The 15,712-nt window shown below is 38.7% G+C and overlaps 1 protein-coding gene across 1 annotated transcript in view; it reads right to left on the bottom strand.

Annotated features, from left to right (window-relative positions):
• Positions 1-8,926: 8,926 nt before the first annotated feature.
• The window catches only part of Nse4 (Non-SMC element 4), a 72,278-nt gene continuing 65,492 nt past the window's right edge, over positions 8,927-15,712 (bottom strand). Inside the window, exons 8-9 of the mRNA XM_068362920.1 lie at positions 14,674-14,881; positions 8,927-10,750 (exon numbers count right to left, since the gene is read on the bottom strand). Of these exons, the coding sequence (XP_068219021.1) occupies positions 10,560-10,750; positions 14,674-14,881 (399 nt within the window). The 3' untranslated portion in view covers positions 8,927-10,559. The remainder of the gene's footprint in view (positions 10,751-14,673; positions 14,882-15,712) is intronic.

Raw genomic sequence — 15,712 nt, 5'->3', positions numbered from 1 at the left:
AAATGTTATACAGTAGGAAGCTGCGGAAGGGACCTTCCATCAGGACGACATGGCTATCTCACCCAAAAATAGATTTTTCCTACGTCAAAATACGTTTATACACCTACATGTGCTTAACATGTTGGCCTGAAAGTTCAATAACCCATTACAAGGTCATATTCCTTAATTTTGTAGCTTGTTTGTGATTCATCCATGTGCTATATTTAATGTTTACAATAAGTGTCGGTAACAAATGCCGTGCAACTCAAAGAGCATAATGTTATCATGGACACAAAATACTATGAAGAGATAGCAGGTTCCAGTAAATCTTGGAAAAGGGTCCCTAAAGATGCCCTAAGCTGAATGGAAATCTATCTATTAACCTTCTGAGCACCATAAGACATATTATCATTACTAATAAGTATTGTTTACATAGAAAAACTACTTCCTTCGATGCCATATGACATTTATGTCCAATTGTTACCATTTTTTTCTCTTATTTACGTACAGTACAAGAAAATTTTACAAAATATGTGACATTTTTCTATATGTCAATGGTAAGGAAATGTTACTACAGTAGTTATACAATAATTAATGTTGTAAAGTCTACTATTGTAAAGTTTTGGTGCTAAGATGAGTTAAGTAAAATGTCCCTAAAAAGGGCCTGAAGGCCAAAGCATTTGGTGAAAGGTTGGGGCTGAAAGGGGTTAGGGCCTGTCCACACGAGCAGGCCTGATCATTGGGCATGCATGATAACAGTCATATTGCCCAAACACCTGATGACTGAAATCACCAGTCGGTGTCTGGTGGCCTGAGCTCTGACCCTGCTAAATGCATGTTAACCTAGTTTACCCATAATGGTTTTCCCATTACCTAACTAAGTCATTGTAACACTGTTCAGACTTGCTATGGGTACCCTCTATATATTGGACAAAACCACTAACATGCATGTTGATTCAACTGTATCATCAAAATCCATACTTATGAAATGTAAACCTCAAGTGTTACAAGAACAGTTGACGGATAACAGAATTGAAAGCCGGTACTGCATTAGGGAAACAGGGGGCTTCCATTACAATATAAAGGATGACCAAAAAAATAAATAATAGATGCACATAACTTGACTAATTTACACTCGATTCCAAGAAAAGGAAACTCACAAAAGTTAGGAGCAGGGAGTGAGGATGCTTACAACCCTGAATTCTGGTTTTTCTGTGACCTGACATTTCTCACTGATAGTGATATTATACCTTCTTTATCAAACATAGACAGAAGCAACTACACCGAGAATGCCAACGATTTGTCCGATTCTGAGAGGGAGAGAGAGAGAGAGACAGAGCATGGTTATGTTTCTCTCTCTCTCTCTCTCATCTAGATCTGCCAGATGTGTGGTAGAGTCTATGGTTCTAGGATTGTTCTGCACAGTCATACACAATGGCATCAGTGACAGCAATACTAATTTAATTATCATCACCATATTTATCATTTACGGAAGCAGTAGTCGTCATCGACTCAATGGACAGCTACAGACTAGAAATATAGTGAGAAGACTTACTGTACAACACGAAAATTTAATCACTTCATACAATGTTTTATGAAGGGGTAACATGGCAAATAGTAGGGCTAATGTAAACAATAAATTGTGTGTAGCGTCCAGTTAGTAAAAAAAAAAAAATTATAAATGTTTATTAAGCAAGACATAATCATGTGTTTATTAAAAAATATTTTAAAACATATATACGATACAAATTGTCATACAAATGACTCGGTTAAAAAAGAAACTAAATAAAATTAACTATACCCAGGTATATGAGGTTTCTAGTAACCACCTATATATTGTGTAAAGCTATGCTGGCATTGTCGGACAAGCCCATCTATTCATGAACTCGGTTGCGTGGGCAACAATCAGGAGCATTCCCATTACAGTTGAGATGCCCGCCCATCTGGATAGATCTTTAATTCAAGTGTACAAAAGAAAAGACTAGGGAGAACTCATTATTTCATGTATACCATCTCCAACGGTTTAAGGCGATGGACAAACTGTCTCTTCGGCTTTTACTCCTGATACCTGACGGTTGATCTTACATGAATTAGTATGGACTGGCAGGGGTCACTTGCCTTAGTTAGATAGGCACTGCGTATCACAAGGAACTTGCTATCCTTTGATGTATCAAGCCAATGAATCCTCTATGGATTTAGTCAGTCATGGATAGAGAAGATGAAAGAATAGCCCCAATCCCTGGCGTAGCAGGGTGCTAAGAATCACCCGGTTTATAAATACTATAGAAAAATTGAAAATAAGTAATTGGAATGTTAGAACCATGAATCAGATAGGAAGTTACAGCAAGTGGAGAGTGAATTTTTGAAATCTAGTTTGGATTTCTTGGCCCTAAGTGAAACACGTAAGGGGATTGGTAAGGAAACTTAGACCAAGGCAATATATATATCTACTAAGGAAGATCAGATGGAGTTGGAAGAGTATTATACTTTCCTATGCCCCAACAAATGATTCCCCTGAAGAAAGGAAAGACGAATACTATGAAGAACTGCAGTGTAATAAATGAGATCCCAGAGAAATAAATGAAAATTGTGATTGGTGACTTCAATGCTAAAGTTAGAAGCAATAATTAAGGGATAGAAAATGTGATGGGTGTCGAGGGTCTTGACGAAGTTGCAAATGAAAATGGAACACATTTCATAACTTTCTGTTCACCAAACAATCTTGTCATTAGAGGTAATTTTTTTCATCACAAGAACATCCACAAGTTTACATGGACTTCACCATGTGGCAATTACAAAAATCAAATAGATCACATTGCCAATCTGAGAAATGTAAGAAGCTATAGAGGTGCAGATATTGGTAGTGATCACCAGCTCATTGCCATACTGAAATTAAAACTGAAAGCACCCAACAGGATAACTGCCGAGATGATACTGGTCGAAAATGATGACTCCCAGACTACTTACAAGATTCTTTTGCAGAATGTGGCATGAAGAGGCAAAACCTGATGAATGGGAGTCAGGAGTGTTGGTCAAAAGAGCAAAAAAAGGAGACCTGATTGAGTGCAATAATTACAGAGGCATAACACTTCATAACACATACATCAGTTGTTATGAAAATATATAGTACGCTTATTCTAAAGAGACTGGAGAGAAAGTTGATGAAAAGCTGAGAGATGAATAAGCATGATTTAGAAAAAGTAGAAGTTGCACTGACCAAATTTTCATTTTGAGACATGTACAGCAATACATAGAATATAGAAATCCACTATGGATGGCCTTTGTGGACTATGAAAAAGCCTTTCATAGCATGCACCGACCAATTTTGTGGACAGCCCTGCCTTATTATGGAATTCCTCTTAAATATGTAAATTTGATTAAGACTGTTCATGAGCATAGCAAGTGCAAAGTTAATGTTAGTGGAGTCTCATCAAATGAATTTCCATTGAACAGCAGAGTACTCCAAGGGAATGTGTTGTCACCTATGTTGTTTATCCTCCTCAAGGATTTTGTTAAGAGTAGAACAGTCGGAGATGGTGGAGAAGGATTGGACTAGATTGGTGATAGGAATTTAGCAGACCTAGAGTATGCTGATGATGCTGTCCTTGTTAGCAGAACACCACAAGATTTGCTATGATTGCTTATCAGAATGCATGGAATATCACACGAGGTTGGGCTGAAGATAAATATAAGAAAGACAGAGATGATGAGAAAGGAGCATGCAATGGAAGATGAAATATCATTGGAAGGAGAAAGGATTAATGAGGTGGAATCATTCAAGTATTTAGGAACTATGACCTCCAATACAGGGTCTATAGAATTAGAATTTAGTGAAAGATTGAAAAAAGCATCTCAGACAATGGCTAGGTTAAGTAAAATTTGGAAATCAAATCACCTGAAATTACATATAAAAATCTGACTATATACTGTATCAGTTTAGTGAGATCGGTGTTACTCTATGGACAGGAGTCATGGTGTAACAATGAAACAATCTCCAAAAGATTTAGTAGATTTGAGAACAAAGCCCTCAGAAGGATATTGAAAGTTAAATGGCAGGACAGGATTAGAAATGAAACTATAAGAGAGATTACTAGAGTGCCATACATGGATGAGATCATGATGAGGGGTAGATGGAGATGGTTTGGGTATGCTCTTCGCACTCCCCAAGAGAGGTTGTTTCACCAAACCTTCAGCTGGGCTCCACAAGGCACTAGAAGAGTTGGAAGACCCAGGCCTACATGGCTGAGGACTATGAAGCACAAAGTAGGAGATGATGAATGGAGAAGTATTGAATCAAAAGCTCAAGATAGAGACAACTGGGGAAATCTAACCAAGGCCCTTTGCATCAATAGGCCTAGTTAGAGATGGTGATGATGATGATGATGATCTGGATATTAATCTCTGGCACCGTCAGTCAATTATTTCGTTACACATGTTGCATAAGATTTTTCATAATTCTGATCATTCTTTACATTCAGATCTTCCCGGACAGTTCCATCCTGTTTGTAATACTAGGCATGCAGTTAATTCTAATAGTCAGGCCTTCCTCATCATGAGGCTCAATACTACACAGTATTCTAGAATTTTTATTCAAGCTGTGACCAAGTTGTGGAATGATCTTCCTAATCATGTAGTTAAATCGGTAGAACCTCAAAAGTTCAAACTTGCAGCAAAAGTTGTATCTGATATTCTGGGTTTGTGATCGAATTTGAAGTGATCCTCTCGTGCCCTTGTGGGAGTGCATGTCTGATTGTTTCACGAAGCCAGAAAGCAAAACAGAGTTTCTAAGCTCTATTTTTTTATTCCTTCCAAACTGAAGGAAAAGTCGTAGAATCCCCACCCCAGAATAGGAAGGCAAGTCATTATGATCAACACTAGTCACCTATGTAAGGAAGAGAGGAAGAAAAATTGAAGTCCTGGCCACGAACTCCTGAACAAAGGCAATGGAGGTCTTCTTATATCCTTCAGAATGACTAGTAACAAGAAAAGATATGCAATTTCCTGCCCACTTCATTGGAGCTACCATGGGCTCAAACAGGTCAGTTTTAGATATCTGAGAACTTGTGAAAAGGTCCATGAATGGAGGTACTGTCAACCATTATTGCTATCTGGTGCTCTTTCAAACTCTCTGAGAAGATTGCAAAGTAGCAGCACTATCAGCATTCCCGGTAGGTGGAAAGGCAGGTGCGTTCCTTCTGTACATCACATTCTCTAGACGGAAGGAAACTCAGTAGGGCACCTCATCCCTTCTCCACTATGCCATGCTGCTACTTGGGTAGATCATAGATCATCGCATATTCCTGGTGATACCCAACTTAAGGGTAAAGGGAAAACTGGTTGCAATCAGTAAAGCTTCAGGAACTATTGAAGCAATTGCTGTGGAGGCGGCAAGGCAGAACTAGCCTTCTCATTGACAAAGGAAGCCTTGATAGGTGTCATCCTTGTTGATCTGACAGGCAGTGCAGGAATAGTTTCGTTAACCCTGTTGCTACAATCATTTGCCGGGGAGCCAACGTAGCTGTCCTGTTAAGGTACGCCCAGATATTCCATCTCTATTTGGGAGTCTAGAACATCCTCTGGTATATCTCAATACTCAGATCGAGACAAGAGGAAGGAAGTCTGTCTCAATGCTGATGAAATTTCCCTAAAAGAGGATAGAGTTGAAAGAGGCAATTGCTGATTGAAAGTGCTCAAAAAACTAGCATGAACACTTGGGGAGTAGTAGCTACTTTCCCAAAGATGCAGCTGAGAAAGCCTCCTGTGGGACAGAAGAATAGATCCAAGGGTACGCCTTTCAGGTCCACTAGAGGGGGTGGGGGTTGGAGCAGTCTTCATACCCATGAGAAACCGTATGCTGCTAGCAGTGTCCATACTGAATGCCATCTGAGGAACCAAGCAAGGATATCGATGACCGTTCCTGCCAGTAGTGGGTGAATTTTGGTAGATCACGAGCGATATCACCTAGCAGGTCTGAGGCATTGATGATGTGTCGCTCAATCTCCTGGCTGGCACATCTCCACTTGTAGGAGCTGCAGGAAGTCACTTTGTTCCATGATTCTTCCTGCCTTACCTTACCATACTCCTTTACCTGGAAAGCCAGGTTGAGAGGGAGAGGATGGAGACTTTCGAGGGGAGGAAGAGCCTGGAGTAGCAGATTAAACTTGCAAATCACAGGAGTCTTTCTCAGTGCCTGCTCAAGGCACAGTGGGAATCTTATCTTGTTATCCTTGAAAGGCCTGGACCCTTAACAGTTCTTGATTATTATTATTACAAGCTAAACTACAACCATACTTGGGTAGCACTGTATCTCCCACAGGAGAGAAACGGTAGGAGTCACATATATGCTACTGCTATCGATCGGTCTTCTGAGAATTCTTTGTTCATAAAAGGGAAAAGAAGAGAAGAGCTCTTCTATCCTGACTGGCAGTGTGAGACGAGTCAAGGGTGAAGCCGAAGTGGAAGAGGAATTTGCATTTCTTCATCTATTTTTGCTTCCAGGTAGATAGCAACAACACTCCTATGAAGAAAGATCCCCAAAACTCTATGAAGAAATACAAGTCTCTAGCACTTTACTGAACACGTGATGGCGTTGCCGTGAAGGCTGATGTCTCTTCCCTTCAACTTGGCAGTACCAGATGCGCCTTCCCATTCGCGAAGGAATAAACATCAACAAGAGGAACGCTGTCAAATATCCATCGCATACAATGAACTGCCAACAATTATCTAAAAGAAAAAAAGAAATGATTAAATCTCCAGCAACTGAAAACAAAGTGGCTACTCAGTGGCTCCCAAACAATCTGCCAGTAGCTACCAACACCTCGTTACAGATTTCAAGAGCCGAGTTCCAGCTATGCTGAAAGCATGCTTCCATTTGATATTCTGTTGAACCATCATGATATGTTTAAGATACAGAACACTCTTGGTGCAAGCTCTTTAGTAGGACAAAAATGCACTTTGTGGTAACACCATTTTCATCTTCATAACATTTTATTTAGTTACAAAGGTTTTCTAAATAACTACATAAAAATCTTACCAATAAAATACTGTAATAAAAAAATGCCTCTTAGCACATAAGTTATGGTGGAATCATAGAAGTCAAACTCATTTGAACAAGAACAAATAAATGCACTGATGATATTTCTGAACACTTTTCCTCAGAAACTAAATATCTTGTATGTAGAATGGACAAAGGGGACATGAAGAACCTCTATGAATAACCTGGCCAGCAGGCCAGACAAAGGGTTCAACGTATTATACACTTATTTTTTGCATGGCTATCATTCAGTGCAGACCTACTGTACTTAAGGGGACCGTCCGCCATGTCCGCAATTTTTTATTTCTAATGATCCAAAATACACCATTTCTATATGTTTTAGACATATATAATACTTTCATATAAAAATTTCAAGTCATTTGATCAAAAACTCTTTGATTTATAAGGAAATATCATGATCTAAAAAAAAAATTTAGGTACATTTTCCCCACTAATATGACACCAATTGTATTGAATCTTATACCATAAAACCTACTTTATAAACCGAACAATTTTGTGAGATGGAATTTTGATTTTTTTTTTTATTAACTATTTTTTCCCTCGTCTAGACACAAAATAATCATGGAAAAAAAAGTAAAAAGAAAATCAAAATTCTGTCTCACAAAATTGTGGGATTTTTATTCCTCTTTTCAATGATATTTTTCTCTCTAAAATCAAACAATAAATAAGTGAGAAAAAAGTACCCAAGTGTGAATAAGTATGTTTTTGAGTTAAGAGCTCCCAAAGATTTACAACAAATTTTTGCTTCTTTTCTAAAAGAAATCAAGATAACATAATTATGATAACTTTTATTATTTATTCCTACATAAACGCACCCCAAACGACATATTTAAACCCTAAGTTCACTATTACACTTGGCGTAAGGATGTCATGAGTTGCCAGCGATCTCTCATTGTTGTCAGTGTTTTAGTTAGCATGTTTCAGCTTTGTGCTCTTATTCATGTTTCCCTCTCTTCTTGGTTCATTTTTCTTGTTCTCTGCTTACTTTTTGTTCTTCCTATGACCTTAGGTAACATTGGCCTTGCTATAAAGTTCCCGAGGACGTTGTGAAAACACAATGTACATACAAACTTTAAGTAAACAAACACATGCATTATAACTTCTATATGTCTTTGGAAACTCTAGCTGCTGTTCTCGTAGCATGTAGATTTCGTTCACCTACCCTTTACCAATGCCTTCCATTTCTGCCAGATGTACAGAGAGAGAGAGAGAGAGAGAGAGAGAGAGAGAGAGAGAGAGAGAGAGAGAGAGAAATCATGAATTATTTAAATACTGAGAGAATTTAACTTTGGAGTGATAGCATTTGGTTGATATAGATGGCAGTTCAAATTGAGAGAGAGAGAGAGAGAGAGAGAGAGAGAGAGAGAGAGAGAGAGAGAGAGAGAGAGAGAGAGAGAGATGCATAAATAAACACAAAGACGATTCTGTCAAACTCAGTCATGCAGACGACGCAGTAAGAATGACGTTATCATTTTAAAGTCCGCTATATCTTCATTATTTGAAAATATAATTGACCATTTCCTCTTTCTAGGACCTTAGGTAACATTGGCCTTGCTATAAAGTTCCCGAGAATGTCGTGAAAACACAATGTACATACAAACTGCAAGTAAACTAACACATGCATTATAACTTCTATACGTCTTTGGAATCTCTGGCTGCGGTTTCGTAAGACGTAGATTTCGGTTCACCTACCCTCTACCAATGCCTTCCATTTCTGCCAGACATACGAGATTTCGAAACACAAGTGAAAAAATCCCTATATATATGCAAAAATAATGACACAAAAACGATTCTGTCACACTCAGTCATGCAGACGACACAGTAAGGATGACGTCATCATTTAAAGACCGCTATATCTTCATTTGTAAAAATAATTGACTGAAACTTCTGGAGAGCATGTACGATATGTTTATGCATACATAGAAGCAATAAAACTATTTTCGATTTCTGAAAGTTGGTGTCAAAACACCATGGTGGACGGTTCCTTTAATTTGGATTCATGAAAAATAGTTAGCTGGTGATAGCATTTCTGAAGCTATAATATGTGAAAAGGCCAAACAACTGAATGTAGACATCCTATCAATGAAGTACCACAGGAATGAATGAGGATACAGGTCCCAGGTGATGAGATAGGCCTCTTTTGGGGAAAATAAACGTCAAAGAGGATCTACATTACCCAGGAGAAGCTAGGATTTATAAAAACAATGTAAGGAAGAATACATTAGCCATAATGTAATGTAAAGGACCAACAGCAAAGCCTAGATTACTAAGCAATTTTTCAAAAAAAAGGGTTCGAGGTGTTTGGACCCCATGAAGAAAATACCTGTAGGGGAAGCAATTGCCTCTTAGGTCCCTCTTCATAGACAATGCCACTGCTTACCCTACATGCTTGGAGAAAGTCTTTGGAGGAGATTTCCTTCATAACTTTGAAGTTCTCGTCCTCCAATAAATCCTTCCCTCTCATCTAGCCAATGTGTACCAGAAAGGGATTTTAGCGGTTTTGAAATTGAACACAGTCGAGAACATTTTGTGTCTAGGAAAGTCCATGGTCATCACCATCAACATTGATAATATTGAAGAGTTTGTGAAGAACCACAGCACAAACCGCTCTGCAGTTAAGAAAATATTTTCAAAAGAGGGATGAGATGATGTCTCTAATTCAGTAGTCGAGGAAATGCGTGTGAAATAGGTTGAGTTGCTGAATTTTGGAGATAATATGAACCTGATAAAGCTGTAACTAGTCAAGTGACTAATTTTTAATTGGTAAGGCAATAGGCCCTTTTTGACATCCTGAAACATAAGCAGAAACTAACCTCTTTTGACTGGTATCTAGTGAAACAAAGCTGCCATGACTGACAGTCAACACCAAAAGATAAAAGGAAAAGAAAGCAAGAAAAAACTGAGCTTCAGATGGGAAATTACTTAAATGTTCTTATAGAAGGGGAGTTTTACAAACAATAATACCACCTCTTTATCACCTTAAACTCAAGGCGACAACTTCTTTTTATAAGTAAAGTGAAGTACAATTTTCATTCTTTTCTTCTATTTATTTACTCAATTTTACATACTTATTATTTCTTATTTTTTGGTATGTATGATTTTATGCACATAAGTATGTTCTGTTAAATTGGTGGAATGACACTCTGAAACTATATATTTTGGGTTTTGAATGTATTAATCATGTTTACATATATTTACGGGAAAAATTTGAGTCTTAATAAAAGCCAACATTCATATGGTCTGAAACATGTGAAGGAATTAACTATATATTTTTACGTAACATTATATGATAAAATATGCTTAATAATAAATATTCTTATACAATAATTAGAGCAAAAATACTGTTTGGTATTATTATTTTTCTCTTTACCTCTCCCAGCAAGGAATTGAAAGAGTTTTACATGATTTATCATCTAAACAAAAATCATCACGTGCACAATAGTCAGTCACTGATGATTCACCTTTTGTAGCAAAGAAACCAGAAAATCTTTCCTGATTTATACTTATTATAAACAATACTAATTTACTAATCGACTTCACTTTTTCTCTTTCGGGCATCAGAAGCTGGAGGAATCGACGCTTCTCTAATATTAAAATTTTTCACAACTTCTTGAAACTCTTCGGTTGACAAAGAAAATACACATTGTGCATTTTCAATTTGTGGGCTTCTTTCAGTTTGTTCTTCCCTTGGGCATATGACTGGCAAGCCATCTTCATCTGTAAAACAAAAACAAAAAAATAATAAAAAAAAAAAAATAAATACAAACCCATTATCTGCAGTGCCCATTTAACTTAGGATTCTCCTTACCATAATTCTCCAAAGAAAGAAGCACTGTAGTGCAGCATTACCTGGTTTGTTCTGCACAGTGTAAGGAGTAGGGATGGAAGATTACCATTAGCAACTGGTTAGTCTTAGATAGAAATAATCTTTTATAAAAAATCACTTTGATTTCATTACAATACCAATTGGTTCCTACGAGAAAATTAACATCACACATATTTTGAGTAATTTGTATTTTTACTTTAGATACGAGTATGTTTTCAGCACGAGCTGGACGGCTGTTGAATCGTTTTAATGAGCAGTTAAAAAACAGGTGAGAGCGAGGGAGACGAGCCCAACCCCTAGCTGTCAAAATCTCTTCACTTATGACCTTTTGGCTGAGAGGGTGGCTGAGGAGAGAAGTTTAACCTGAAGAACTTATGTTTGTATAACTAGGAAAAATACAAATTACTTTTAAGAAATAGTTACTTGTTCCTCTTATTCAAGACTTTCATCCATTAAACAGGGAGACTCACTGCTTTATAGGTTGTAAGTCCCCATAGAACCAAACTGGTGTGTTCTTTTTCTTACCTGGAAATGTCAATATACCTGGTCTGGTCCTGTATGGGAGAGGAAATGATTCCAGCATCCTCCTCTCTGTCTATTATTGGGATGAAGAAGCTGATAGGACCTGGTCTGTCCACGAAGATTGGTACGTGGTTAAAGGAGGGATCCCTTCCCCTGAAGGGTATAACTGTAAGGAATAATATACCTGGCGTATGATGATCAACAGGATGGTATATATTCCACCATACTCCCTCTAATCTAAGGAGGATGGTGGAGAACTTATCTAGGTTGTAAAGAATGGAGATCATAATTTTATTTTACCAGTAGCAAGTCAGATCCAGTTAGTAATGCTTCAATTGCTTCATCCATGAGAGGGGCAGAAAGAATGAAGTGAAGAGCCAGCAGTTATTTTGTCTCGATTCAAGACTTACATCGATCCATTACCATAGACAAGATGCTTACCTACCATTCTGTATGGAATCTCGATTTGCTTCACAACTACTTGAGCAGCCACTACAAGACCCAATACAAAGGCATTAAGGGCGTTGTGGGTACTCCTGTAGAATAAAGGCCGTGAAGGTGGTCTGGTGCATAACCACCAATCCAACTTTCAACACCTGGCTGACTGCAAGTTTCACCTTGAAGGCAAGTGTGGGGGCTAACCCTGACTTCAAAAGTTCCAGTCTTAGCTGGTACCTATGCATTATGGATTGACTCATAAAGTCCAAAAGAAATCTTGCTCCAGGCATCTTATTTTTGGTTCTGCCAGTGTTAAGAAAGAGTAACTGATGCTCAGATTCTCTTCAGATAGCACCCAAGAGCCCTCACCGGATACAAAAGCATCTCCTCTTCATGCCATTCGACGTTTTACATAAAGGGGATGGAGAAGGGCTCGAACCTAGGGTTGTGCCCTGGCACCAACTAAGTAGCTCCTTCCATCTCTCAGAGTGGAAAGACTAAGGCAGAGATATTGTGTCACTTGCCTATACTCCTCACTGATACTAAGGCAGCAGAGACAGTCTTGAGAGTCAGAACCTTGACTGAGGCCTTCTCAAAGGCTTGGAAATGAGGTACTGAGATCAGCAAGACTATTCAAAGCTACTCACAAGTACAGGCATCTCTTATGAGATGAAGAGGTCTATTGCCTTCCATCGAAAGATCAAGCTCAAAACTGAGTGGTACCCTTGACAGCAGTGACTCATGAGGAGTAGGCTTAGTGGGCTGAAGTAATTCAGCTTGCATGCTCACTTTGTGGGGTTCGCAAGCATGGCTGGAACTCTGAGAAGAACCTACCTGTAGCTCCTCCAATGGGAGAGGAGCTGTGGAGGAAGCATCAGCTTGGGGAATGGGACCTACTGGAAGGAGATCTGTTCCAGAGGCCTAGGGGGAAGATCTTGACCAACCCTGCGCAGGCAGCTGTGCGCTCCTGCAGTGCTTCAGGCTTCAGCACCTCCAAGAGCCAATCCTTTGTCGGAGAATCCAAAAGCCCGAAGGAAGGCCACAAATGAAGCAAGGCGTCAGGAGAGCTAGACTCCCCCTGGGTGGCGGGCACCGCAGCTTCGCTAGGGGAAGCAACAGGTCTTATGAACTGGAAGGTTGTCCAAGGGTTAAATGGACATCAATCTTACTTGATCCCCCACCAGAAAAGGCCGAACAAGCAGTCATTGAGGAAGACCAGCCACCCATTGAGATAGTGTCACTAGAGAGTTATTGGGTCCTTTTAACTGGCCAGAAAGTACTACATTGGATCCCCCTCTCTGGTTACGGTTCATTTTTCCTTTGCCTACACATACAGTTCACCAACAAGTCGGGCCTATTTATTCTTTCCACGTTCTCCCCTGTCCTCATACACCAGACATCAGTGAGATTACCAAACAATTCTTCTTCACTCAAGGGGTTAACTACTGCACTGTAGTTGTTCAGTGGCTATTTCCCTCTTGGTAAGGGTAGAAGAGAGACTTCTAGAAGACAGACACTCTAAAATCAAACCTTTGTTCTCTAGTCTTGGGCAATGCCATAGCCTCTGTACCCAAGGTCTTCCACTGTCTTGGGGTAGAGTTCTCCTGCTGGAAGGTACACTCAGGCACACTATTCTACCTAATTTCTCTTCCTCTTGTTTTTTCCCTAAGTTTTTATAGTTTATATATGAAAGATCTATCTTAATGTTGTTATTGTTATTAAAATATTCTATTCTATTTATTAATTACTCCTTTTTTACTTCATTTATTTCCTTGTTTCCTTTCCTCACTGGGCTACTTTTCCCTGTTGGTGCCTTTGGGCTTATAGCATGGCTAGTAATAATGATAATAATAATAATAATAATAATAATAATAATAATAATAATAAACTTCCGTTGTCAACTGTAAAGCTCCCACTGGGAGGATGGCCACTACTGACGCTCGTCACAAGTAGAATCCTACGTGCAAGAGTGACATCTGCACACAGGGCAAAGGCAGTGAGACTCTGTCTCTTCAACGGACATAGACGTGTCACAAGGGGGACCTATAATGCCAGGACAAACCCGCATTGTCGCAATCCCTAGAAAACTAGATATACTTATAAAAGAGTAAGAGAGAGTTAGTTTACAGCCAGTAAGAATTTATTAAGGTTAACAGGAGAGCGAGACAGCACGTCCTCACTCTATCAAGCCAAAAACAAAAGTAACATAATACACTCGGTGAGTGAGCGGCTGGTCTAGCACCCGCTAACCCCACTAGCTAGCGGAGGGTCATTGACAACTCACGTGAAAGTTTATGGCTGGATTCCAGCTGCGTTGAAAACATACTGTATATCAATAGCAAAGAGCGAATGTTTCTTATTTGTGTAGGAAGAGTCATTAGAACAAATGCCTCTGGATTGACTAAATATTCCAAAATGTATTGCTACTGGTTGATGAGTACTCCATTAAGCTATAAAGTCTCTCAAGTTTCAGTTAAAGTAACAGATATTGGAAAAACACAGGCAAAACTACCATTTCCTTCACATAACATAAATGATCTCTAAGTGCCTTTTCTTAACGTAAGTGATCAGTAAAAATAACCACAAAGTGAGGTGTAAAAAAAATGTGTTTGATGTAAGATAACAAAATTGTTAATCTTTTTCATTTCCTGCTAAGGCCTAGTCAAATTTCCTTGATGATATTGGTGATGAAGACCTTTAATAGTATCTTCATATTTGGTCTTTTTCCAAAGTTTATTCAGTATATTTGTTCTTTTTTTTCAAGTCAAAAGCATACAAATCTAATTACAAAAAAGGTATTGCGAAAGACAATGAAGATTATTATTTAGAAGTTGATCTTACACTAATGCCTTACCTTCAAGGATTTCTGCTCGTAGCAAATTTACTAAAAAACTTATATGGAAGATATTTTCGACTGTATAACTGTAGCTATTTGGGTTGACGGCAAAGCGAAAGAAGCATAACGGCTTCTTGTTATTTTCTTTAAAATTTTTTTTTAATATATTGGATATTCTAGTAAGTTCGCTTGTCTGCCTTTCTTCATCATTTGTGGCTTCTTTCACCTGAAAATAAAAATGTTATTTTTATTAGTAAAATAAATTTTTGAATATACTTACCCGATAATCATGTAGCTGTCAACTCCGTTGCCCGACAGAATTCTATGGAGGGATACGCCAGCTATCACAATACTAGAAGGGGGTGTACTTACCAGCGCCACCTGTGGCCAGGTACTATAGTACTTCTTGTTGACACCTCCTCAATTTTTCCTCGGTCCACTGGTTCTCTATGGGGAGGAAGGGAGGGTCAATTAAATCATGATTATCGGGTAAGTATATTCAAAAATTTATTTTACTAATAAAAATAACATTTTTCAATATTAAACTTACCCGATAATCATGTAGCTGATTCACACCCAGGGGGGTGGGTGAAAACCAGTGTACAAGATTAAAGGATAGCTAAGTATCCCATATTTCATATAACAGTTATCTCAAATAACAATGAAATAATAAGTACCTGGTAAGGAAGTCGAATTGAACCGTTACTCTGCCTCTTTTTTAAGTTCGTCTTCCTTACTGAGCGCAGCGTTCCTCTTGGAGGCTGAATCAACTCAAAGGTGCTAAAGTATATAGGGCTGCAACCCCTACTAAAGGACCTCTACACAACCTCTAACCCAGGCGCTTCTCAAGAATGAATTGACCACCCGCCAAATCAAAAGGATGCGGAAGGCTTCCTAGCCTACCGTAACAACCATAAAAACAACAATAAAAGCATTCAAGAGAAAGGTTAAAAAAGGTTATGGGATTAAGGGAATGTAGTGGCTGAGCCCTCACCTACTACTGCACTCGCTGCTACGAATGGTCCCAGGGTGTAGCAGTTCTCGTAAAGAGACTGGA

This window comes from Palaemon carinicauda, chromosome 39 (assembly GCF_036898095.1).
Source record: "Palaemon carinicauda isolate YSFRI2023 chromosome 39, ASM3689809v2, whole genome shotgun sequence".
Classification (NCBI taxonomy): Eukaryota; Metazoa; Arthropoda; class Malacostraca; order Decapoda; family Palaemonidae; genus Palaemon; species Palaemon carinicauda.
Note: the sequence above shows the minus strand (reverse complement) of the source record. Positions and strands in the feature narration are given on the sequence as shown.